The 27,226-nt window shown below is 44.4% G+C and overlaps 2 protein-coding genes across 2 annotated transcripts in view; both read right to left on the minus strand.

Moving 5' to 3' along the window:
• Positions 1–1,297, minus strand: part of pde5ab (phosphodiesterase 5A, cGMP-specific, b) — a gene marked incomplete at its 3' end in the record, with an annotated part of 52,441 nt that extends 51,144 nt beyond the window's left edge. The window contains 1 exon segment of the mRNA XM_079604895.1: positions 1,207–1,297. Coding sequence (XP_079461021.1) covers positions 1,207–1,211 — 5 coding nt within the window. The 5' untranslated portion in view covers positions 1,212–1,297.
• Positions 1,298–4,816: 3,519 nt separating this feature from the next.
• LOC306994413 (cadherin-1-like) overlaps positions 4,817–27,226 on the minus strand; it is a 28,027-nt gene continuing 5,617 nt past the window's right edge. The window contains exons 3-13 of the mRNA XM_079604896.1: positions 18,520–18,776; positions 8,579–8,719; positions 8,317–8,472; positions 7,841–7,985; positions 7,577–7,749; positions 7,369–7,497; positions 7,101–7,286; positions 6,772–7,016; positions 6,245–6,390; positions 5,950–6,174; positions 4,817–5,839 (exon numbers count right to left, since the gene is read on the minus strand). Of these exons, the coding sequence (XP_079461022.1) occupies positions 5,640–5,839; positions 5,950–6,174; positions 6,245–6,390; positions 6,772–7,016; positions 7,101–7,286; positions 7,369–7,497; positions 7,577–7,749; positions 7,841–7,985; positions 8,317–8,472; positions 8,579–8,719; positions 18,520–18,776 (2,003 nt within the window). The 3' untranslated portion in view covers positions 4,817–5,639. The remainder of the gene's footprint in view (positions 5,840–5,949; positions 6,175–6,244; positions 6,391–6,771; positions 7,017–7,100; positions 7,287–7,368; positions 7,498–7,576; positions 7,750–7,840; positions 7,986–8,316; positions 8,473–8,578; positions 8,720–18,519; positions 18,777–27,226) is intronic.

Genomic DNA, 27,226 nt, shown 5'->3' on the forward strand with positions numbered 1-27,226 from the left:
AACTTACCCACATTCAAGAGATAATAAGAATACATGAAGCTAGAATAAAATTCCTAAAAATAAAATACCTAAATACCGAACATAGTAGTATACTTTAAGTTCAAAATATATTAATAGTAAACTATAAGTATGATGTTAAGATCAATGAAAGAAAACTTACCAGTAGCCTATAGTTTTTGTTTCTGTTTGGGAGGGTTTAGCTCATGTTTAGTTCTGTTTCCTGTTTGAGTTTCCATGGTTACTTATTGTTTGATTATCGTGTGCACCTGTGATTCATTTCGTTGACTGGTTTGTTTGTTCAAGATTCTTTTAGTTACAGTATCTGTCAGTTCTCGTCATGTTTTAATTGGTTGTTTTGTTGTTCCTGAGTCTTGTTAAATAAAGTCTTAAACTGATGCGTTTAGATCCGTTCACTCATCTTTATTTCAACCAACAGTTTCTCTCTTCTGCTGAACACAAAAGGAGATATTTAGAAGAATGGCGGTGATCAAACTGTTGACAGACCCGATTGACCTCCATAGTCATTTTCTTTCCTACTATGGAAGTCAATGGGGTCCATCAACTGTTTGGTTACCGATATTCTTCAAAATATCTTCTTTTGTGTTCAGCAGAAAACATAAACTCATACAGGTTTGGAACAACATGAGCCGAGTAAATGAAGGCAGAATTTCATTTTTTGTGTGAAATATACCTTTAAAAGTGTACTTTTATACACTAAAAAGAAGGCCATAGCAGTATTGAATAATGCACCTACAAGTATACTACTAGTACATTGATATTAGTATACTTAAAATATACTTAAACTTTACTTAAGTGTACTTAATAAAATTAACTACTATTTTGTGTTGACAAAAAGACCAGTTGACAGTTGCTCCATATGATTCTAAAAAAATCATAAACAGAATAAATGATATATTTGTTTCCTTATGTTGTTGCATAACCTCCAGCTGTGACAGAAGGCCTAGTGAAGTAATACAGGGAGTAACACACACACACACACACACACACACACACACACACACACACACACACACACACACACACACACACACACACACACACACACACACACACACACACACACACACACACACACACCTCACAGTGCTGGAACTCCGGCATGCTGAGATATTACTCACATTTACATAAACACGACTCAATTATGTTACAATTAGTTTAGTAGACGATCACGCATGTTCAACTCACCCCATGCTGAATCTTCAGATGAAATATCTCCAGTGAAAACAGTGTCCCTTTCCCTCGCTCTCCCTCTTCCAACTTTCTCTCCTGAACGGAGGCTTCAAGTAGAGCAGCTTTTATTTATGTCCTTTTTTGGGATTGGAGTAAATGGAGAGAGCTTGCAGAACATTACAGTACATTACTCCCTTACTGTTTTAACCTCTCTCTCTCTCTCTCTCTCTCTCTCTCTCTCTCTCTCTCTCTCTCTCTCTCTCTCTCTCTTTCTCTCCCCCCCCCCTCTCTCTCTCTCTCAGCAAATTTTTTTTTTTTTTTTTTTTTTTTTTACTAGTGTGTGCAGGACACTATAGTTCATCTATGTAAGTGAGGAGAGCAAAATAAAGTAAACTGTGAGATATTAAACACACAAACTCTTCATACAGTGACATTTATAAAAATTTGGGACCAAAACTATTCAGACACTTTGAGCTGGTCATGTTCTGCTGAAGTGTGTGTCTGTAATTGCTAATGCTCTTTTCACACACACACTGAACACATGAAGCATTGCTTGGTCACTGGTTGAGCTAAACTGGTATTATCTAATTGTGTAGTTAAATTTACCAGCTGACAGATATTCAACATAATTCATGTGTGAGACAGTCTAACAGAAGTATGGACAAAACCTGTGTGTGTGTGTGTGTGTGTGTGTGTGTGACAGTCTAACAGAAGGATGGACAAAACCTGTCAAATATCAACTTATGAGTTCATGTCATATTGTATCACCATTTTCTAAACTATAGCGAATAAACTGTGATAATGTGAGAAATGTATAAGAGTATATATATAAAGACTGTATATATAACCGATCACATTCAGGTGTGTTTGTGTGAATGTTACCAGCCTGTGTTTGAGAGATTCACTGGCATTGATTTAATATGTTTATGAGCTATTGCGGGTTGTGTATGTCTTATGCCATTACACACTGGTGAAATATGGCAAGGAAAGGGTTCGAGTTCACTTGTCCAGGACTCAAAAACACAGCCGGTCATTAAGCGCTCTCAAAGGCTTGGTAATTTGGAGACCCAGCGAGGACAACGTGTGCCGCCGTGTTGAACAGATCCAGGTAACTAGACTCTAGGGTCGAACCGCGCTGGTAAACATGTCGGAGATCAGGACTCGTCTCTGGAGAGAAGATCTTCCTCATCATTACGAAGATCATCTTCCTCATCATTATGAAGATCATCTTCCTCATCATTATGAAGATCATCTTCCTCATCATTATGAAGAGACGAATCTGATCTGGACTTTGTCATTCATTTTCCTTGGCATGGTTACATTTATTGGTGCATTTATACACATAACTTTTACTTTTATGCACATAATGTGTGATATCCCTTACACAAAATAAATGGGTAACACTTTACAATAATGTTCATTAGTTAACTACCTTATATAACATGAACCTTATTAGATAGAATGATTAAAATCAAAGGTTGTATTTGTTAACATTAGTTAATCCACTGTGAACTAACATGAACAAACAATGAACAGCTGTATTTTTACTAACTAACATTAACAAATATTAATACATACGGTAAAATGTATTGGTCTTTGTTAGTTTATGTTAGTCCATACATTAACTAATGTTAACTAAATAAAAGTTTAAAGTATTTTTTTTATACACACACACACATTGGGTTTTCATGTTTTGTGGGGACTATCTAAAGACAATGTTATTTATACTGAACAAACTCAAACATTTATTATCTCTCCTTACACTAACCCTTGCATTATTTCAGCATTTTGACATTTAAAAAAAAAAATCAGTATGATTTATAATCTCTTTCCCTCAGGGACCAAAAAACGTTGCATATTTTGTCTAAAACGTAGGGTTTACCACACACACACACACACACACACGGGGGATGGGATGGAGGGCCAGGTCCGTGGAGAGGCAGGGGACCTGGAGACAGGAGCAAAACACGGGACCACGGAGAAGCACGCTCCGCAGGCAGCTGAGGTGGGAACTCGCCCTCCCGGAACTTGAAGGCCGCAGGTAAGGCGAGGCGCAGAGGCGGGGCCGGCAGGGCGAGGCGTAGAGGCGGGGCCGGCAGGGCGAGACGCAGAGGCGGGGCCGGCAGGGCGAGACGCAGAGGCGGGGCCGGCAGGGCGAGGCGCAGAGGCGGGGCCGGCAGGGCGAGACGCAGAGGCGGGGCCGGCAGGGCGAGGCGCAGAGGCGGGGCCGGCAGGGCGAGACGCAGAGGCGGGGCCGACAGGGCGAGGCGCAGAGGCGGGGCCGGCAGGGCGAGACACAGAGGCGGGGCCGGCAGGGCGAGGCGCAGAGGCGGGGCCGGCAGGGCGAGGCGCAGAGGCGGGGCCGGCAGGGCGAGACGCAGAGGCGGGGCCGGCAGGGCGAGACACAGAGGCGGGGCCGGCAGGGCGAGGCGCAGAGGCGGGGCCGGCAGGGCGAGGCGCAGAGGCGGGGCCGGCAGGGCGAGACGCAGAGGCGAGGCCGGCAGACGTGGAGTCTGGGAACGCCCTCCGGAGCCTGGCGAGCCCAACGAGTCCTCCTTCTCCTTCTCCTTCTGCGACGGCACTTCACTGGGCTTGATTCATTCACTTGGCTGAATTCATTACTGGACACGCCACTTGACACTCTGGACACGGCACTTGACTCACTGGACACGGCACTTCACACGGCACTTGACTCACTGGTCACGGCACTGGAGTCACTGGACACGGCACTGGACTCACTGGACACGGCACTGGACTCACTGGACACGGCATTGGACTCACTGGACACGGCACTTGACACGGCACTTGACTCACTGGACACGGCACTGGACTCACTGGACACGGCACTGGACTCACTGGACACGGCACTGGACTCACTGGACACGGCACTTGACACGGCACTGGACTCACTGGACACGGCACTGGACTCACTGGACACGGCACTGGACTCACTGGACACGGCACTGGACTCACTGGACACGGCACTTGACTCACTGGACACGGCACTTGACTCACTTGATTCGTCGAGGCTGACGTGAAGCTCTGGCTCGTCGTGGTTGACATGAAGCTCAGGTTCGTCGAGCGCGGTCTCAGCTGGGCTGACGTGAAGCGCGGGTTCGGCTGGCACGCGCTCAGACTCAGTAGAAAACTCTTGAGGCAGGAATACAACGGAGCTCACGTGAAGTGTCAGAACGTCGGGATTCACATGCGTGGATACGGCGGACCCTTTACGAAGTGCTGGTTCAACTGGGCTATCATGTTGCGCAAACTCGGCGGCGCACGTGTGAAGCGCTGGTTCACCGGGAGACAATTGATGCGTGGATTCAGTGGGTACCTTGTACAATGGCGAATCGTCGGGTTTTCTGTGAAGCAAAAGTTCCAAAAAATCCACAGTAAAAAGCGAACCGCTCATGGAAAGGGCCAGGTCAATATATTGGGTAAGAGTCCAGCTTGAACTTGGAAACGGTATAGCAGAGCCGAGCGGTTCAGACAGTCCTCCCCGTAAGAACATCATTAAACAGAAATCATCTAAATAGGACTGACGAGAGAGCTTCAAAAAATCTGTCACAAAAACCTTGAGAGGACGTTCTCCTTGACGGAGGCTTACGATCTGCGCTGTGGGATCCATCACGAGGTCTGTCTCTCGCTCAGCCGCTGGATCAGTAGTGGCTCAGTATTCTGTCATGAAACTGCACATGGAACAGACAGTGGTGATCCAAACGCAGGCTTTATTATGAGGAGAATCCAGAGACAGATACAAGGAAACCGGCAGGGGTCAAAACCAGGTAAGCAGTCCAAACAAACAACAAAACCATGCAGGGATAAGGCAAGCGGGAAACCGGGAACAGGCAGATAAACAGGGAACCGAAACACTAGAATGCAAGGAAACTGGAACGAGGCTAGGTAATGCAGTCAGACACATACAATACTGAGCACTGGTACAAAGGGCCACTCAGGCTTAAGACAGGTGCGCTAAACAAGATAATAAAACACAGGTGCATAAAATCAACCATAATCAGTCCAGGGTAAAACATAATAAAGAATGAAAAATAGAGAAGGAGTGCCCCCCAGTGGCTCACGCGGGCACTCCAGCCGCTGATTGTCACAGAATGAATGAATAAACTGATTGGCTTCATCACTGTCTCCTCTCCACCAGTAAGCTGGTGTGTGGTGGGCGTTCTGGCGCAGTATGGCTGCCGTCGCATCATCCAGGTGGATGCTGCACATTGGTGGTGCTTGAGGAGATTCCCCCTTCTATGTAATGGCTTTGAGGTCTCAGAAAAAGCGCTATATAAAATGTAACAAATTATTATTATTATTATTAATAAACATCATCAGGGAGTCCTGTCGTTTATGACCTCTAATTCAATTATAAAATAAACTTCCCTTTTGGATCCAACATAGTTTACTTCTTCACAGCAGACGTGGGCAAAAGTTTGATGAATGTATCATTGCAGACAGAATGTATTGCTAATTAGGCAAGAGGCGTTGTCACAGTCATTACATTGCATTGATTCTCCTTCGCAGTCACACACAGATGCTTGAACGGTGCTTTCCTGATCCAAGCCCTCCCGATCACTAGCTTTCAGGACAACATTGTAGTCACCCTGCTCCAATGCAAACTTAGGTGTCAGAAAGACACCGGTTGCTAAAATGGGCACATTATAATAGTTAGACATGTATACCAAGACAGACAGATATTTCAATTTCTAAGAAAGAATGAGATTAATTTCTCTTTAAAAATTAGTAATTGCTCACATGTGGCATTCATCTCGGTGGACCAGTTTTTACTGGATTCTCCGATGGGAATAACGTTAAAGGGACCACCGAAACTAGGTCCATCTTTGTCCGTTATAGAGAGAAGCACTGGGCCTGAACTACGATTGCACAATTTTATATTCCTTTCATTGATGACAGGAGCGTTGTCATTTACATCCTCCAATTCAATTATCAGGGTTCCTGTGCCAGTAGCTGGAGCATCAGCTGCACACAAGCACAGACATCAGAAAAAGGCCAGCAGGAATTATTCTCTTCAAAAAGAAACACAAATTACCATCATTATCCAAGGCCAAAATGATAGCTCTGTATTTGCCATCTTTGACTAAGGGAGATTCTCTATCCATGAAGCTCTTGACTTTAATAACTCCAGTGTCTGGATTTACACTCAGCCAGCCGGCAGGATCACTGCCCATTTTATACCTGGAAGGAACCAAACATACAGGTTAAAACTAGAAATGTTCAGCAAGAACAACTGAAGTCTCGCCTGGTAGTTTAAAATATTTTGCAGTTCAAAAAGATATACAGGCATGCTATGATTTGAATTCTGTGTATAAAGATTAGATTTGAAATTGGAAGGGATATAGGCCTTAATAGGTCGACAGTTGCTAAGGTGGTTCCCAGTGGTTAATATTGTGCTTGCGAGGCTGTTTGACCCAAACAAATAAAAATAAATTCATTAAAAGTCTATCATTGGAAGGAATCTGAATCTCTAGAGAAATCAGTCAGAATTTTCAAATGATATCATGACATTGTGGTGGGGTGATTGTCTGAGAGGGGAAAATGATTTGCAACGTTTCTTACGTTATCTTCTGTGCTTTTGCAGTGTCTGGATCAGTGGCTTTATAAGTAACCAATTCACTATCAACTGGTGAATCTTCATGTTTGTTAATAATCTTCTCCTTTGAATTAAACTCCGGAGGCTCGTTCACATCTTCTACATTCACCGTGACTGTGGCAGTGGAAGTGGCCAAAGAACCGACAAATGGATCATCGTTCTCAACAATCACAGACAGAATGAATTGCTTGTTCTTCTCAAAGTCCAGGGGCTGAATGGAAAAGAAAGCATATTTTACTAAAGGAACATGATCACAACGAATTGCCTGTGGAAACACACGAGCAACACACAGTACCTTTACAGTGGTGATGATGCCCTCTAGCTGGCTGGGTCCAGTACTGACAGTGAAAAACCCACTCTTGTCACCGGCAATAATCTTATATTTGGTTGTCCAGGCAGGAGATCCAGGTTCATCTCCATCAGTAACTGTGAGTCTGGCCACTTCAGCTCCTACTTTATTCTCTGGGACAGATACAGTGTGCTAAAACAAAGAGATGTATGGTGTAAATAAGTATTAAAGTTAAAATGCTTATTATATAACATTCTGAATTTATTAATATTACCGTGGTTTGCTCAAACTGAGGAGCGTTATCATTGCTGTCAGTCACAGTAATAACAGCTGTGCCAGTGGTTGAATAACCTCTTCCTTCCAGGTCAGTAGCCGTAATTAACACAGTATATCTGGAAAACGCCTGAAAGAGAAGATATTTTCAGGGGACTTTGTTTACATGAAAATATACAACAATGCGAGATCCATTCATCATTTCTCACCTCTTTGTCCAAGCCTAAAGCATTCACACGAATTCCTCCGGTAACAGAGTTGATTGTAAACAGGTTTGCTTTTGGCAATTCTGGATCTTGCTTGACGATTGAGTAACTGACAATACCATTGTAAGTCTCTGGATCATCTGCATCAGTGGCTGTGACTGTCATAAACTCATGACCTGCAGTGAGAGAAGAATAAAGACTGATTCAGTGGAAAAACTGAAAAATATGCTAAAAACATTTCATTGAGAAACTGCATCATACACCTACCAATCTCAGAAGCTTCAGGAACATTTCCAATGAATGGATTTTGTGTAAAAACAGGCTTATTATCATTTTGGTCCATTACATTTACAATAATTTCCATTGGAGCTTCCTTGATATCCACATCAACTCCAGTCGCATGAACTATAAGCTAAAGAGAGAAGAAATATGTTAAGAAGCAAATATCTGAGGTTGTTTGACAACACAAATAAATTATATGTGATATATTTATTAATTGTATTTTTTATTCCATCTCTGTTATCTGTGATACGTCTATTTGCATGTGTAGTTATGACTTAATTTTTAGTTGATATACAAATTACAAAAAATGTATTGTCTTTTTAAACACAAAAAGTGAATTGTGTGTCAAGCTATTTCACGGGGCCTTTTATCTGATTCTTTATACTTTTTTTATTTTAGCTTTCAAAGAATTAAGTACGAGCAGATAATCCATTGCTGAAATACACTGACAATCAACTTACTCTGTATGAAGCTTTCTTTTCTCTGTCGAGAGGCCGAGTCACAAACAGATTCCCTGATAATCTGTCTATAGTAAAAGTCCCCCTAGGCTCCTGATCCGCTCCTTCACCGGTGATCGTGTATTGCATCTGAGCGTCCTTAGAATAGTCCGACTTTATCTAAATACAGAAAGCAATAAGATACAAAAACAAACGATGTCAATGACAGACAAACCTCTTTCTCGACCATTTAGTTTTGAACATTCCCTTCATGATTTTCACTCACCAGGACCAGTTTCTCTGGGAAAGGACCTCTGCTATCCTCAATTGGACTGAATGGAGGAATAACCCAACCTCTCTTTGCTCTCTTCAGACCCGTTGAAGACTTTGGAAACATCAGAACCAGATCGTCAGAGGGAGATTCAATCTGAAAATTTTAGTAAAAGAATCTGAGCAACAAAATATTTTTGTTTACAATTAAACACATCACACAAACCATTAAATATTTGGATAATTGCATCTTTAGAATCAGAATGAACTTTATTGCCAAGTACTGCATGCTTACAACACAAAGACTTTGTCTTCATGACAGAAGCTTCCAGCGCACAGACAGAAAGACAGCGACAAGACAGATAATAAAACTAAAATAAGTGAAGAAAAAAATGTATATATAAAAATCAGTGTGTCAGCATTGAAATGAAGCAATGCTGATTAATTTCAAAATACTTAACACATTAAAATAATTTAATGCAATTAAAGGAAAAAACTGACAAAAGTACGTGAAGCTGCGTCATTAACGTAATTTCCGTCACACAGTTAGATGATGACACTGAGCATCTACAGGTATCTGTAACCCTGGTAAGGAGATTTCCATTCTAACCCTTTATTCTGCATCTCTGTTTATGATCAGATCATTATAAGCCGGTAAACTCTGTGAAACTGCGAAAGTTTTCAGTTATCCAGTAATTAAATTAATTCAAACAATCAGTCCAAAACAGCGCTAATGTAGAGAAGCTGATTACATCTGAGATACCAGAGAGAATACAGTGAGTGCATTGCGTTTTTAGTGTATTATTCATTCCAGTGTGAGCTTTGCTTTAAAACACGAGCTCTGTTATAATCTGTGATTGTTTCTGAAGAGCGCAGTTTTGGTGACGTACAGGAATCGTACAGTAAGCGCGTGAGAGTCTGGTATATTGATCCACAAACAACAAACCGTGTGTGTGCTCTCGATCACGGATCACATGCTGCATTTTTGTACACACACACACACACACACACACACACACACACACACACACACACACACACACACACACACACACACACACACACACACACACACACACACACTATAATATAGTTTCACATTATCCACACAGGATAATGTTTGATTTGTCATGTCTACATTGGTGTGTATAGTAGGTTTATGCAGTCAAGTCAAGGCGGTTGATTGAGGAGTTTTTTGGCTTCTCCATGTGGTATCGCAGCTTGACTCTCGATGTTGTTGCTCTAGTCTGTACACATACTACAATATACACTGAATTCTGTAGGTATTTTTTTCCGGTTTTTTTTTTTTTTTTTCCAGGGGTGCTTTGGTGTGCATAATTTTATTATAATAGAATTATATGGATTCCTTATATCACTTGGTTATTTGGTGTCCGAATGGAGTCTCCTGGTGTCCTTGAAGCTTGCAGAAAACACAGATTTGTGTTGTGGGACAAAGGGGAAATAAGGAGTTGTTCCTTTAATGTCGTAAGGGCGTAAATTGTAGTACGAGCGGGAGGGAATCATGGGTATTGGAGTCCGGAACACGCATGGTCGAGTGTACAGCATAGTACGAGCGAAGATGTGTTTTTCCTTGTTTTTCCTGTTGTTTTTCGGTTGAGATGCACTGAGTATTTGTGTTCACTGCAACATTGTGGGTCATGTGAATGCAGGCCGGAGATATCAATAAAGCAGCATACTCAGGACACTTTGTATAACTCGTCATTTGCACGGACTTGAGTGACTGGTAAACTGTTACGCACACACGGCTGCTGGGACGGAGAGCGCCGAAGTGAAAAAGATAACATTGGGGGCATCGTCCGGGATCTTGTTCGTCGCATTTGGTGAGTTATATGGACAATCTGAATGGTAAACTGAAAGCAGATGTTGTCAGAGAGAGATAGCAACATGACGGATGCGCGTGAGAGAGAGAGGATGACGAGAAAATACTCTCATACAAATAAGAGCAGTCAAGTGAACCCTGCCATATCTGTGATGACGGAGAATGAGGAAAAACGGACGCACATCTCATTCGCGGATTGGTTAAATGAATTGGAAGTTCAAGTGTCCAATAGTGAAAGTAAAAATAATCCGTTCAAGCAAAGTTTTGTTTCTCGCCCTCAATCAGCTATAATTAATGGACCTGCGCGTTGCTTTGAGCCAAAAATACGACCACAGGCTATGAGTGAAACCAACCCTTTCAAAAGTGTTGTGGAAAGTGAGTTTACATATGAAAGTGGAATTGACACACCATGTTACATACAGAGCACGCCAGCAAATCTGAACTACTACCCACAAGCTGTGTACAAAGACCTAACTGTTAGACCAATGTCACAATATATGTCACCAATTAATCACTTTCCACATGAGAGTGGTACAGTCCAGCATAGCGTCCATGAGGCTGAAAATAAAACTGCTTATATGAATGTTGATGAGAGTTGTTTTCCTGAGTTTATCAGACCCCGCCTGCAGGGAAGAAAACCACGTCAGGCATGTTACGATCTATCATCTGACAGTGGAGAGGAATGTAGTACCCCAAGAGAAAGAATTCCTACTCTCCGACCAGGTCAGTTTGATGGTTCAATGTCATGGAGAGAGTTCCTAAATCGTTTTGAGGATTGTGCCAGAGCTAATCACTGGTCTGAAAGGACAATGACTGTACAGATGAGGTTTTGTTTAGTCGGAGCAGCAGGTGCAGTGATACATAAAAACCCCAGGTCGAGTAGATGGGATTACACTCGCATTGTGGAGGAAATGGATGCCGCGTACGGCCCGTCATCCGAGCACGCAGCTGCCATTGGGATAGAGCTGAGGCAGAGGGTACGCAAGGCAGATGAGCCGCTACATGTGCTAAGAGATGATATCTATGAGAAAGTCTCCATTGTCTATGCAGATCGGTCTGAAAGAGAGCAGGACTCCATCAGCGTTGAAGTGTTCACTAACGCCATGGGGGATGCTGACATTGTGCAAAGACTGCTGGAAGAGCGCCCACGTACACTGGGTCGTGCTTACGATATTGCTCATAGATACGAGACCACACGACGAACTGCCGCCAGTGTAACACAACTCATGCAGTCGGCCACAAGGCCAATGGAACGGAGAGCCAGAGCTGCAGCAGTCCGTGAATGCCACGAACCGAGTGAAAGTGAAGGAGAGGGTTCAGTGTCGCCACACTCTGATCAGAGACAGAAAACATTCAGAATGGAATCCAAACCGCAACAATTGAGATTCAACAAACGAGGGAAAATTAATTGGGGAGAGATTGTATGCCACAACTGCCAAGGCATTGGACACATGAGACGGAACTGCCCTTCACCCAGGCTCGATCTGCCTCGTGTAACTCCAGCACTACACCATTCTGCTGACATCCAACCTACTTCCACCGTTCTCCAGGTAAAGGGTGCTGGTCCTGAGATGTGTATACACACACTGTTATACAGCATGGAGCTATGTGCTCTCTTGGATAGCGGAGCGAGAAGGAATGTGCTACCCCGTCACTGCTATGAGGCTATTAATGAAGGAGTTCGACCCCCACTCAAACTATCAACAGTACAGGCTCTGCAAGGAATAGGTCCTATAAATGTGAATGTTCTTGGGGAAGTCCACGTGCCGATACAGGTCGGAACACACACAGTCAGCGTTAACTTCATTGTAGCCGATGTAACAGAGGACACAGAAACCATTCTTGGACATCCGTTCCTGGAACAAGCACGAGCACGTCTCGACTTTGGCAGTCAGAAAATTGTACTGTTCGGTGAGCAGATACCTTACTTTAATCCCAAAAACAAACCCAGGGTACACGTTGTTAGAATAGCACGCACCGCTGTTCTGGAAGCAGGACGTGAATATATCGTGCCAATGTGTTACTGAGTCCAACAAAAGGGTTTATGGAAAAACACAGAGTGTTGGTGGCACGGATTGTAGTTGATGCTCAACCCAATAAACAGATTCCAATAAGACTGTATAACCCAGGCACCATTGCCGTGCAAGTAAGGAAGGGGGCCATTGCCGGGTTTCTACAGCCTGCAAATGTCGTGAAGGTTGCCAATTCTGAGCCGCCAACGGCGAGCCCAACCACCGCAACGGTTCCAAGTCACTTACAGTCTTTATATGCTGAGAGTATAGTGCATCTGGGGAAGTCGGATCAAGAAGAGCTAGCAGAACTCCTGAGCACTTATGGTGATGTTTTCTCGGCTGGACCGATGGACCTTGGTCGCACCAACCTGGTGCAACATGACATCCAAACACGACCATGTCCACCGGTAAAACAGCAGCCCAGAAGAATGGCCTTTGAGAAACAGCGCAGTGCAGACGAACAGATTCAGCAAAACCTTGACACTGGTTTAGCTGCCCCTAGCCATAGCAGCTGGGCTTCGCCAATTGTTATGGTACGGAAGAAAGATCAGACATACAGACTGTGTGTGGACTATAGAATCCTGAATGAACGCACTATCAAAGATGCTTACCCCCTTCCGCGAATTCAGGATACCCTGGACACTCTGTCTATGGCGAAATGGTTTAGCACCCTGGATCTAGCCTCTGGCTATTGGCAGGTGGAGTTAACCCCAAGTGCACGGCAGGCTGCTGCGTTCTGCAGCAGGAAGGGGTTATTTGAATGGAATGTGATGCCATTTGGGCTGTGCAACGCCCCAGCGACGTTCCAGCGCTTAATGGATCGTGTCCTGGCTGGACTTCAATGGGAAATTTGCTTAGTCTATTTGGACGATATAATTGTCCTGGGGAGGGATGCCAAAGAAATGATTCAGCGCCTAGCGCAGGTATTCGAAAGGTTGCGCCAGGCCAACCTCAAGTTGAAACCTGCCAAGTGCTGCCTCTTCCGCCGCCAGGTGATCTATCTTGGTCATGTAGTTTCGGAGGAGGGCATCAGCACTGATCCTCAGAAGGTGGAAAAGATTCGGGAATGGCCACAGCCTACAAGTGTTAATGAAATCCGACAATTCGTTGGTTTAGCATCTTACTATCGGCGCTTTGTCAGAGATTTTGCCACAGTGGCTAAGCCCCTTCATGATCTGTTGCGGAAGAATGCCAGATTTCAATGGACTCCTGAAAGTAATCAAGCATTCGAAAAACTGAAGGAGCTACTCACCACCGTTCCTGTTCTGGGGTATCCTATGGATCATGGCGACCTCATTCTCGATACGGATGCCAGCAATTTCGGAATCGGAGCTGTGTTATCCCAACTCCAACATGGCGAGGAACGCGTACTAGCCTATGGCAGTCGAGGATTGACACTAACGGAGCGGAATTACTGCACCACCCGGAGAGAGTTGTTGGCTGTAGTGGAGTTCTCAGCACATTTCCGTCAATATCTTTTGGGCAGACCGTTTGTCGTGCGGACAGATCATAGTAGTCTGCAGTGGCTGATAAACATGAAAGAACCAGAAGGACAGTTGGCTCGGTGGTTGGAAAAGCTTGGAGAGTATGATTTCAAGGTTGTGCATCGGCCTGGGCGCCAACATGAAAATGCAGATGTGCTATCCAGGAGGCCATGTCGTTCGAATTGTGCCTGCAGCCTTAAAGAACCTTCTTCCAATAGCCCTCAGGTTTGTCATCAGGCAGTTCAGTGTGATTTCGACATCGGACCTGGAAATGGAAATGCTAATCCCGAGTTCTGTCCAGTGGGGGTAGTGCAGCCTGTCATGACGGCAAGTACTGCTCCATTCCTAGGGTGGACTGCTGAGGAACTTCGCTCCACTCAGGCAACTGACAGCGATATTGCCCCAATCAAAAGGTGGATGGAGGAAGGTGGGGAAAGGCCCCCCTGGGGTGACGTGTTGCCTTATGGACCGGCGACTAAAGCTTACTGGAGCCAGTGGAAGAGATTGTATCTAAAAGATGGCACCCTGGTAAGGCGTTTCTACCTGATGGAGGGCCCCGAGTTTTATCCTCAAATTATCTTGCCAAAAGTCTTTCGGAAGGATGTCATGCATCAGATGCACGATGGACCAGTGGGTGGACACTTCGGGGTGGAGCGGACGCTGTCCCGATTACAGTCACGGTATTACTGGTACCAGATGCGGGAGGATGTTACACTCTGGTGTCGCACGTGTGCCAGCTGTGCTGCGAAGGCTCGACCCACAAAGACCCCACAAGCGCCAATGGGCACTGTTCGGGTTGGGGCTCCCATGGAAAGGATTGCTGTTGATTTGATGGGCCCCATGAACGAAACGGAACGATTCAACCGTTACATTCTTGTTGTGCAGGACTATTTCACTAAGTGGGTGGAAGCCTACCCTCTGCCCAACGACCAGGCGGTCACTGTTGCAGAGGTTATAGTTACTGAATGGGTCTGTCGCTACGGAGCACCATCGACACTGCATAGTGACCAAGGCTCTAACTTCGAATCTTGTGTTTTCCAAGCGATGTGTGAATTATTAGGAATTGAGAAGACTCGAACGACACCTTTCCGACCCCAGTCGGATGGACAAGTGGAGCGGTTTAACGCCACCCTCCAGAAAAAACTTGCTACCACTTCAGAGCGGTGTCACTGGGACTGGGATGTCATGGTTCCCATGGCTGTGATGGCTTACCGAGCTACCAAGCATAGCTCCACTGGTTTCACCCCAAACATGATGCTCTTCGGCCGGGAGTTGACAGAGCCTGTTGATCTAGTTGTAGGACTGCCTTTTAATGAAACCTCAGCTCCCACTCCCCCACAATATGTTGCTGAAATGAGAGAAAGGTTAGAGTTGGCACATCAAATTGCCAGAGAGCAACTGGGTCGTTCCGTTGAACGTGCCAAAAGGCAATATGACAAGAATGTGGCAAGGACACATTATAAGGTCGGTGATGCTGTGTGGTACCTCATAAAAGGGACTAAAAGGGTGCAAAATAAGATCAGGAAGTTCCTACCTGCCTATGAGGGTCCTTACTTCGTTCTGGGACACCTGGATGATATGGTGTATCGAATCCAGAAAGGTCCAAAGACAAAAGTGAAGGTCGTTCATCACGATAAGCTCAAGCCGTATCATTCCCGACAACCCTTGGAAAATAGCTGGGTGTTTAAGAGTTTGGAGGCCTGGCAACCCCAGGAGGTTCCTACTCCCAGTCTTGGGGCTAACGTTAGTGACCTTGACCTTGAGCTTGGCCTCACTCACCTCTTTGCAGAGGAACCTGTAAATGACAGCGGCTTGGATGTACTTGATGAAACGTATTGTGTGCCAATGACTAAACAGGAGGATAGAAATGTGCAGTGCGGAGAAGGTAGCACGGTGCAACCAAGTCAACCATGGACTGTTAACGGCCAAATCGGGGGTAGGCCGCCACGAGTTAAGAGACCACCAAAGTGGTTTGGTGACTGGACAAACTGATGCTCAAGGAAAAGAGACTTTGATGAACATACAAACTGTTCTACTGTTAAAAGAGAATTAATGTTGCATTAATGTTTTTTTATTTTCTATGTTGACCCATGTGGATGTTATTTGTTGTGCGTATGGGCGAGTTCATCAATAACAAGGTATTATTATTGTTAACATCTTTGTGTGCAAAAGCTCAGCTGCTATTCCCTCCTTTAGAAAGAAAAAAAGGGCGATGTGGAAGAGAGATCCCATCCACTAATTGGACTGCTTCCAAAAAGAGACTGTGTGTACTAAACTTTTATGCCATCTTTCCCCCCCCCCTTTCAAGCACCGTGCTACCCTCTGCCTTATGGACTGTTTACCCTGTCACGTGGGGCTGGATTACAAAGGCTAGTATATCAATTGAGTGGAGTTTGCTAACATGGACTGTATGCTCCATCAAGTGAAGTTGCCTTAAAAAAAAAAAAAAAAAGAAACAGGAAGCAGTATGTTGGATGTATTCCTTCCTGTTATTTGCACTGTGAAATGTTGATATATTTTATGTTTTTCTATGCAAGAGGTGCTGGATTGGTATTATAGTTAATTACCATTCCAGAGTGGGGGTAGTGTTGTGGGACAAAGGGGAAATAAGGAGTTGTTCCTTTAATGTCGTAAGGGCGTAAATTGTAGTACGAGCGGGAGGGAATCATGGGTATTGGAGTCCGGAACACGCATGGTCGAGTGTACAGCATAGTACGAGCGAAGATGTGTTTTTCCTTGTTTTTCCTGTTGTTTTTCGGTTGAGATGCACTGAGTATTTGTGTTCACTGCAACATTGTGGGTCATGTGAATGCAGGCCGGAGATATCAATAAAGCAGCATACTCAGGACACTTTGTATAACTCGTCATTTGCACGGACTTGAGTGACTGGTAAACTGTTACGCACACACGGCTGCTGAGACGGAGAGCGCCGAAGTGAAAAAGATAACATTTGTGAGAATCGACCTTCAATCTGATTATTTACTTTGCTAGATATAGCAAATGATGACAAAATTGATGTTAAACAAGATAAGTGGCATATGCTTAAAGCTGCAGTCTGCAACTTTTTGGGGTTAAAAAATATCCAAAATAAATGTTTGAGCAAGTACATAACCAGCCAGTGTTCAAAACTCTCTGCTTGCCTTAGCTCGATTCAAAACGGTAAGCTTGTAATAATGTTTTTAATTCCAGTGGTACTGGTGGATTTCCGCGGGAAATTCGAGCATGTCTTTGCGTCATTATGTCACATCTGTACACATAAAGAAGGTGTCTCAGCTAGTTGGCTATATTGCGTGTGATGATGTTGGAGGTAGAGATTTATAGCCTTTTCTCACCGCACTTGATATAATTAAACGTATTAATTTGATGGCGGATCCAGACAGGTTCAAAGGACAATAACCAGTGACAAGACAACTGGAGATTCACCCATTGTAAAATGCAAAATACATTGTTTGGACTTTGGAGCGGCTACAGAAAAAAAGAGACTGCAACCGCCTGGCCCACGCAAAAACAAGGATAATATCTGAAGGGCATTAAATGTAGTCACGCAATGCTGATGTTGTTTACATTAACAATTTTAGAACAAATAATAATTTGCACGGTTTGACGTTATATGATAAGCGATCGTTAGATTTAATCAGCGCGATTTACTGCAATGCTTTTTCCCCTAGTTGGTCAGAACAAAAGTGGATATTACTTACTTGTTCAGAGGACATTTTCCGGTAAAAATTCTTATGTTGGTCATACTTCCAATATACTTGGTCATACTCCGCTCCGCGTCGGGCCTAACAACGGCCCTTAGCTGTTCTAAATCCACTGTAAAACACGGCTTCGCGGAGCTTATTGCTTTAATCTGTGATTCTGAATGACAGTATCCACACCGGCGCGGTGATTGACAGCCGCACATTCTCCTCATTGTGTTAATCCGTGCTGAGCCTTGTTGAAGCACAACTCACATAAAATTGATAATTCCGGATAATTCCGTGTACCGATGATTCTCTCAGCAGTCCAGACTATCCTCTGTGGTCTTCTGAGGTCTGATTTGGTAGCTGAGCTGAGCCAGACAGTAATAGAAGTGCAGAGAACAGACTCAATGGGCCCTATCAAACACCCGGCTAACTTCAGCCCGACAGAGTTATTATTTTCTCGTCCTGCGCCACGTTGTTTATTTATAAATAGCAAATGCATTTGTGCTCATCTGTTCACCCATGAGCTGCTGGTATAAGAACAAGGTGTGTTCAGGAGCATTGTTGGCGCGTTGCTACTTTGAGGAACTGAAATAGACTGAGTCATTGACCAACTGAAACCTGGTCTAAAGTCAATGGGGCAGTATTTTTTTGTTATTTAAAGAGCGCATTAGTAATATTAGCTTCCACAACGTGCTTACACTCTGCTTATTACACACACAGGGACACGCAGCAGCACACAAAAATACCAAATATTTAAAATAAAAGGATTACAGTACAAACATGTAAAACAGTAATTTTTTACAATGTAAAAAAATGAGGAACAGGTGTGAGTAATGAATCACCATGGCAACAAACAAGGCAGCAATGGTAACAAAAGCAAACAGGTCAGGCTTGTACTGTACTGACAGCGGTTTCTGGAAGGAACTTGTTTGTACCTGTGGAGAGGAGATGTTCACGACCGTGTCCATGTGATGGTCCTCATGATGATGATGATGATGGACACGCTCGACTCTGACAGATACCGTGTGCTTCTTTCCACTGGAGTCCCAAGCGTCCACAGAAAACACCTTGTGGCCTTCATGAAGAGTCATTTGTCTCTTCAGAGTTACAGTCCCATCCGTGTCCACGTCAAAACCCCTGTCAGCGGACTGGAAGAGCGTTCTTGTTCTTCCATCGCATGCATTAAAAATTACTGTCAGAAAAAGGGATTTAATTGGCACAATAAAGCATCTTGTCACGTATGTAAACCTGGAGTGGGGAACAAGACGCTGTGTCAGTAGCAGATGCTATGGGAACACCCTCCAGGTATGATGATGGTCTGAAATAGTGTTGTCAAAAGTACCAGTACGTCAACTTTGCGATTAGTCAGGGAATCAGGGTTAGCAAGTCAATACTTATTTACAACATATAAACAAATTTTTTTAAACGTAATGATACCAACTTTATCATACATAAGGGTAAATCCAGTACTCGCTAATAGGCCGAGATGTCAGCTTCATTGTTTACAAAGGGAGTACTCTTTGCTCGCTTCCTTTATATAACCCATTCATAATTTGAGTAAAAGTTTGAATACAAATTTAACATTGCCAATTTTTTTAGGAACTGAATCTGAAATTATGATGTATGACATTGATAACCATTGCAAAGGATAGGACAAAAAAGGAGACTGAGACTTTATGTCAAACTAAATCTGTGCATTATCTTCCAGTGTAAGTGCAACAGACCTGCCACTTGTTCTGGTACCTGTAATGTGTTTCTTTGTTTCTAATGTTATTACAAACTTTTATATGGCAACAATTTGGCTAACAATAAGCAACTGTTTATACTTGTACGTGAATGCCCTGTGTGCATGAATGGTCCTGTGACAGGCGTTTTTGGTCAATTGGGTGGACTACTTAATTGGGTGGAAGATCTTTCCTGAAACAATGTGGAAACACCCGTATGGATGAGGATCGTTTTCCTTTTAAAATACTGTGTTAAATCGAAAACGCACTAGTGTGGACATATAAATGTCCCATGTGCCCAAGACTATAGATAAGTTCCAAGAAGGAACACAAGCAGTCCGGAAAGGCTGCTCTGGAGGCCCATGTCATCCCATGCATGAAACAGGAGACAAGTGAATGCTTCCCTAAAGAAACACCATCAACTGGTGCATGCTCGTCAACAATCTCTGCTAAATATACCTGAAGTGAGCTGGAGCCACAACTGCAGAAACATGCTCCTGAAGGAATACCAGCACTGAACCAGCAGTGCAGTGAACTGGATCCAGATTGCACTCTCTGCACCACAATGCAAATAGTCACCTAGCGTAGAACCTCCTTGTAGAGGGGATTCTTACATTCAAACTGGTCTTTGTGATCTACAACAAATGACCAAAATGAATTAGTCAGCTCTGTAGAAAGGATAAAGCTCATTTTTTCATACTTTTGGTTGGGAATACCACACACTGCCCCTAGTCTGGGAGAGTAAGGGTTAGGTTTAGCCTGGACTTCCTTCATAAACTGTGCCCCAACCTACTGATAAGGCGTCTGTCACAATCATGACAACAAAATCTGCCTAAAGGAACTCTATTGTTTATACTGGCATGCTCCAGCGCGAACAAGCCTCTTTTGTCGTTAAAAGACTACTGTCAGGATTTACTGAAGACACACAGTGAGAAATTAGAGCTGAAAAGGCGTGGAAAGGGATATTTCTGTGGCTGATCTTATTGCATTTGTATTTGTAGGAGTTTCCCTTTCAGACGCAGTATTTATGGTAGGAGAGTATTTAAATGAATCACGCAAGGTGATTTACTAAGGTTTGCACTAGTTTTCGGTTTAAGGTTTTCCTCCCAAAAAAACATTTCTTAAACCAGACGTCTAGTTTGCACTGCTCTTTGTAGATTGTGTTGGTCATTATGGAAATGATCCGCTGCGTCTGTGTTCTTTAATGTGTGTGTGTATTCAGTACATCACGGGCAGATTGTGTTCTCACGCTGATTTGCCCTGTTTATAAAATCTGACCCCTAGAGTCCAAAACTTGGGATGTTTCTGAGGTTAAACTGGAGCCTCCTGAATGCTGACCATTGTGAGAAGCACTCTATTTAATGGATAGTGCACCCATTTTATATTGTTTACCTGCCCTCTTTCAGATATCACCAACCCTGCCATAGAATGACCAGTGGCATAAGCCACAAGCTTAGTTAATCGGAGCAACAAGTATTTTGCTCGTCTGAGCTCCTTAACTGCCTCAGGAGTCAATCAAGCCCCTTCATCCTGATCCTTCATGCAGGGTCGGCGCCAGGACATACTGAACGAGGGGGCCTCGATGTGTCACTGGGGGGGCTTACCTCTCCCACCCTCAATAATAATAATAATAATACACCCACTTTTAATAAAAAAAACAACAACAACCATCATGCCACCATATACCCGACGCGACGATACAGAGCAACGCTGCATACAGCATTCTCATAAATAATAAGGACCAGCACTGGCTGTATAATCAAATCAATCATATTAGTAACAAAGACAAAAAAGCAAAAACTCATCCTACCTTTAGAAAAGCTGAAGTGTTAAACTTTCTCAGAACGAGGTATTTCCATTCGTTGCGTATTTTCTTTGTAAGATCCCGCTCAAATGCAAGTTGCACGAGCTGAGCCTTACGCCCGTTTCACACATATGGTGCAAAAGTTCATTTATTTCAGTAATTCAACTTAAAAGGTGAAACTAATATATTATATAGACTCATTACATGCAAAGTGAGATATTTCAAGCCTTTATTTGTTATAATTTTGATGATTATGGCTTACAGCTAGAAAACCCCAAATTCAAAATGAGAATATTGTGAAAAGGTTTTCATAAGCTGTAAGCCATAATCATCACAATTATAAAGGCTTGAAATATTTCACTTTACATGTAATGAGTCTATATAATATATTAGTTTCACCTTTTAAGTTGAGTTATTGAAATAAATGAACTTATGCACCATATTCAAATTTTTCGAGTTTCCCCTGTACTCCGTTTGCAGTGCGTATTTTTCCGTACCCATGTTAACAGGTTAGAGCTTTCAAACTGCACACGGATGCGGCCCGGCGATCCGTTCCAGGAGCGGTGCAGCGTTCGAGTCTATTTTTGCTGTTCTGCACGTGCTGAATTAAAGTGACAGCGCATGGTTCGTGGTCAAAATGAACACAGATTGACATGAAAAGGTAGTAATTCTATCATAAATGCATTTAATTAAATAAAATGTAGTAATCTCACTATAAATGCATTTAATTATGTCACCGGTGCAGGCCGGGACGGGCTCGGATGACCAGCCGCCCCTGACTCCTGACACCACCGTGAGGAGCCGACACCACAGGTACGCAACGGAATGGACCAGACAGAGGCAAAGGTAAATTTCAAAGGAATAACAATCTTTATTAAGCACTTTATTTATGGAAGCAAAGGAAAGGATGGTAACAGTCGCTGGGCCTTCTTCCACGGAACAGCTTGGTGAATCGAAGGCTCCTTCTCCGTGATGCTACTGATGAAGGACCAGCGCCAGGACACGACGACGACGCCGCTGACCTGAAGTGTCAACCAGTCTCTCCTCCTCTCCACTCCGACTTCAACCAACCGGAACTGGACAAATACTCTGATTCATTCTGAACTTCATACACTGTTCACTCATTGGCCAGAGGAGAACTGGCCCCCGACTGAGCCTGGGTTCTCCCAAGGTTTTTTTTCTCCATTCTGTCACCTGATGGAGTTTTGGTTCCTTGCCGCTGTTGCCTTACCTTCTGGCTTGCTTAGTTGGGGACATTTAATATTCAACAATATTATAGATCTGCCTTAAAGGTGGATGATGATGAAATTGTTTTTTTTTTGTATTATTTTCATGTTATCACTGTGAAGCTGCTTTGATACAATCTGTATTGTAAAAAGCGCTATATAAATAAAGATGACTTGACTTGACTTGACTACTCACTCCAAGGCTCAGAAGGTAGGTAGACAGGTTAAGCACTCTTCTTCCAGCGATTGCTGCACACTTCAAGACTCTGAAGGTAGATAGTCAGGTGAGCACTCTTCTTCCAGCGATAGCTGCACACTTCAGGACTCAGACAGTAAGTCAACGGTAAAACTCCTCTTCCAGCGATAGCTGCACACTACAGGACTCAGACAGTAAGTAAACGGTAAAACTCTTCTTCCAGCGATAGCTGCACACTACAGGACTCAGACAGTAAGTCAACGGTAAAACTCCTCTTCCAGCGATAGCTGCACACTTCAGGACTCAGACAGTAAGTAAACGGTAAAACTCCTCTTCCAGCGATAGCTGCACACTTCAGGACTCAGAAAGTAAGTAAACGGTAAAACTCCTCTTCCAGCGATAGCTGCACAATTCAAGACTCAGACAGTAAATAAACGGTAAAACTCCTCTTCCAGCGATAGCTGCACACTACAGGACTCAGACAGTAAGTAAACGGTAAAACTCCTCTTCCAGTGATAGCTGCACACTTCAAGACTCAGACAGTAAATAAACGGTAAAACTCCTCTTCCAGCGATAGCTGCACACTACAGGACTCAGAAAGTAAGTAAACGGTAAAACTCCTCTTCCAGCGATAGCTGCACAATTCAAGACTCAGACAGTAAATAAACGGTAAAACTCCTCTTCCAGCGATAGCTGCACACTACAGGACTCAGACAGTAAGTAAACGGTAAAACTCCTCTTCCAGTGATAGCTGCACACTTCAGGACTCAGAAAGTAAGTAAACGGTAAAACTCCTCTTCCAGCGATAGCTGCACACTTCAGGACTCAGACAGTAAGTAAACGGTAAAACTCCTCTTCCAGCGATAGCTGCACACTTCAGGACTCAGACAGTAAGTAAAAGGTGAAACTCCTCTTCCAGCGATAGCTGCACACTACAGGACTCAGACAGTAAGTAAACGGTAAAACTCCTCTTCCAGCGATAGCTGCACACTTCAGGACTCAGAAAGTAAGTAAACGGTAAAACTCCTCTTCCAGCGATAGCTGCACACTTCAGGACTCAGACAGTAAGTAAACGGTAAAACTCCTCTTCCAGCGATAGCTGCACACTACAGGACTCAGACAGTAAGTAAACGGTAAAACTCCTCTTCCAGCGATAGCTGCACACTTCAGGACTCAGACAGTAAGTAAACGGTAAAACTCCTCTTCCAGCGATAGCTGCACACTTCAGGACTTAGACAGTAAGTAAACGGTAAAACTTCTCTTCCAGCGATAGCTGCACACTTCAGGACTCAGAAAGTAAGTAAACGGTAAAACTCCTCTTCCAGCGATAGCTGCACACTTCAGGACTCAGACAGTAAGTCAACGGTAAAACTCCTCTTCCAGCAATAGCTGCACACTTCAGGACTCAGACAGTAAGTAAAAGGTAAAACTCCTCTTCCAGCGATAGCTGCACACTACAGGACTCAGACAGTAAGTAAACGGTAAAACTCCTCTTCCAGCGATAGCTGCACACTTCAGGACTCAGACAGTAAGTAAAAGGTAAAACTCCTCTTCCAGCGATAGCTGCACACTTCAGGACTCAGACAGTAAGTAAACGGTAAAACTCCTCTTCCAGCGATAGCTGCACACTTCAGGACTCAGACAGTAAGTAAAAGGTAAAACCTCTCTTCCAGCGATAGCTGCACACTATAGGACTCAGAAAGTAAGTAAACGGTAAAACTCCTCTTCCAGCGATAGCTGCACACTTCAGGACTCAGACAGTAAGTAAACGGTAAAACTCCTCTTCCAGCGATAGCTGCACACTTCAGGACTTAGACAGTAAGTAAACGGTAAAACTCCTCTTCCAGCGATAGCTGCACACTTCAGGACTCAGACAGTAAGTCAACGGTAAAACTCCTCTTCCAGCGATAGCTGCACACTACAGGACTCAGACAGTAAGTAAAAGGTAAAACTCCTCTTCCAGCGATAGCTGCACACTCCAGGGTTCAGAGGTAATTAAACAGGAAAACTCTTCTCTTTAGAGAAACACTTGCGTCAAGGTACTTTAATAAACTATGGATTAAAAGCTTGTTTTACCAGCGATGTTGCTTACTTCGGTTCTCAGTAGTTACACATTCGTCAATCACTTTTTCCACAGTCTCCTAGGACTCGCAAACAGAGAGAGGCAATTTGAGTGAGAATTCAACCAGCCAGATAATCTTCACTGTTCAGACAGTCAATCCACGATGATACATGCCAATACTTCACCAGATCCGTTGTAGCACTCTGGGTTTCGATGAAGAGAGGTTTAATGGTTTTTCCAAAGGTGTATAAAGACTGAAGCTTCTTCTCAGCAAAGCACACCACAATCGTGTCCACTTCAAATCCACCACAGTGAATCAATGTATATAATTAGAGTAAAGGCACTGCAATTCACTCACAAAAATAGGGCTGATCGGCGGCTTCACTCCATTAAACACACTCCAGGGGGGAATATTCAATCCTCTGTCTCTCTTCGGTACACTCTGAAACATATGACTTTTTCAATGGTCAATTTCCCATTCCCATTCTCTTCTTCACGCTTTTCAATTGATTGCAGATAAGAAATATTCACTTATCTTTCTCGTGTTCTGTTCACAGTGTCGAATCAGCCGATAGCTTAATCCAGCAAGCCTCCATAGATCCCTCCCAACTAGTTTCCATGTGACAAGCCAATGTCCGACTCTCTCCACACACGCGGTCCTGAGAACAATAACTGTGCCCTGTACCTGTCCTGACTTCAACATGAACTCAAACTCCTTCTTCTTCTTTGACTGAACAACATCTCTTCTCTCTCAATTTCCTTTTTATCCTCAGCTTAACAAACAGAAAGCCCGCGGGGATGCTACTTTTCGCTTAGCGCAGTGCATTAGCGCTAATCAGGTCTGACAATATTTTCGGTAACACCCGGAACCGGAGTGGGAGGTGTCGCACACAATTGCTTCCCTCCAGGAACTTGGCACTCGGGAGAAGGTTCGGCTCACCGAGCGTTTTTGTCACCCGTGACAATTACATACTACTATTTTTCACTAGCCTGGTTAACGTCAGACCTCGTCTCATTGAGATGTGGTCTGGGAACCACATGTTCATTTTCTCGTATTTGAGGTGTGGTTTACGAATGCCCAGAGCCGTTTATTGGGCGCTACGAATGTCTATCAAATGCGCCTGTACGTAGCTCATAGCCAATCGTTTCAATTATACCAGGTGACGTATAGAGCGACAGAAATTCGACGACGAAGAAGACGGTGGATCATATTTATGTGTACACGATGGCGTTCAGCGACTATAGGGTAGAAGGTAAATCTGCAGTGCACATGTTGATATAAAAAAACTGCTTCGGTGTGTCGCATAGACGTCGTCATCGTCTTGCTGCTCCCTCCCCGTTCTGTGATTGGTCCCATCGCTGAGGCGAAAATCTGGTCCATGGAATGCAGCATGGGGAAACCCAGGTTCATATTTTTCATCTTTTTACTTTAAGACCGGGGTAAAGCAAGGAAAACGGAATACACATATGACCCGGAGGGGGGTGCATACGGAGAACACTGGGGTGTCCAGCCCACAGGGTGGAATATTTCCACCCCAGGGGTGGCAGACTGGCTTGCCAAGGAAAAGACACATGCTCAGAGAGGCTTAAAGTGGAAATACAGATGTGGCGGTCACCCAGAACCATGCACATGGCGGCACCTAGCCAATCGCAAAGGCTGCCGGAGGCATAACTCTGGCGTTGACGTCAACAGCGCTGGAGGAACTCAGGGCTTGTGAGGCTCACCTGAGGAGAATATCGCACGTATCCAGTCCGTGGAGTGGAATGGCGAGCAAGCGAAGACACCTGAGCGGGTCCTAGTACCGGCTGGTTGAAGCGAGTACACGGGAGGACACTGGCTCCACTCGGAGATTGTAGAATCTAGCGAATTTGTTGGGTGTTGCCCAGCCTGCAGCTCTGCAGATGTCTGTTAGCGAGGCGCCATGCGCTAGAGCCCAAGAGGAGGCCACACTCCGGGTGGAGTGGGCTGTCACACCAAGGAAGCACGGTTGACCTTGCTGTTGGTATGCCAAAGCAATGGCGTCCACTATCCAGTAGGACAACCTTTGTTTGGAGAGAGCCTTTTCCCTTCAGCTTCCCACCATAACAGACAAAGAGCTGGTCTGAGGTCCTGAAACACTGTGTTCTGTCTACGTAAGCACGGAGGGCGCGTACTGGACAGAGCAGTGCCAAGGCTGGGTCTGCCTCCTCCAGGGGCAGCGTTTGCAGGTTCACCACCTGGTCCCGGAAGGGAGTGGTGGGAACCTTGGGCACATATCAAGGCCGGGGTCTCAGGATCACTTGAGAATAGGCCGGCCCGAATTCCAGGCACGCTTCGTCTATAGAAAATGCGTGCAGGTCCCCTACCCTCTTGATGGAGGCCGATGCAACCAGGAGCGCTGTCTTGATTGACAGGAACTTAAGCTCCACTGATTGCAGAGGCTCAAAGGGAGCACTCTGCAGGGCAGTTAGAACCACTGAGAGGTCCCAAGAGGGAACGAGAGGAGGGCGAGGAGGATTTAGTCTCCTCGCTCCTCTCAGGAACCTTATGACCAGGTCGTGCTTCCCGACGGACTTACCCTCGTGGACGATGCTCTAGCGGAAGTGATGGTAGCCACCACCGCTGGTGGTAGGGTACTCAAACCTACCTC

This window comes from Phoxinus phoxinus (assembly GCF_949152265.1).
Source record: "Phoxinus phoxinus genome assembly, chromosome: 2".
Taxonomy (NCBI): Eukaryota; Metazoa; Chordata; class Actinopteri; order Cypriniformes; family Leuciscidae; genus Phoxinus; species Phoxinus phoxinus.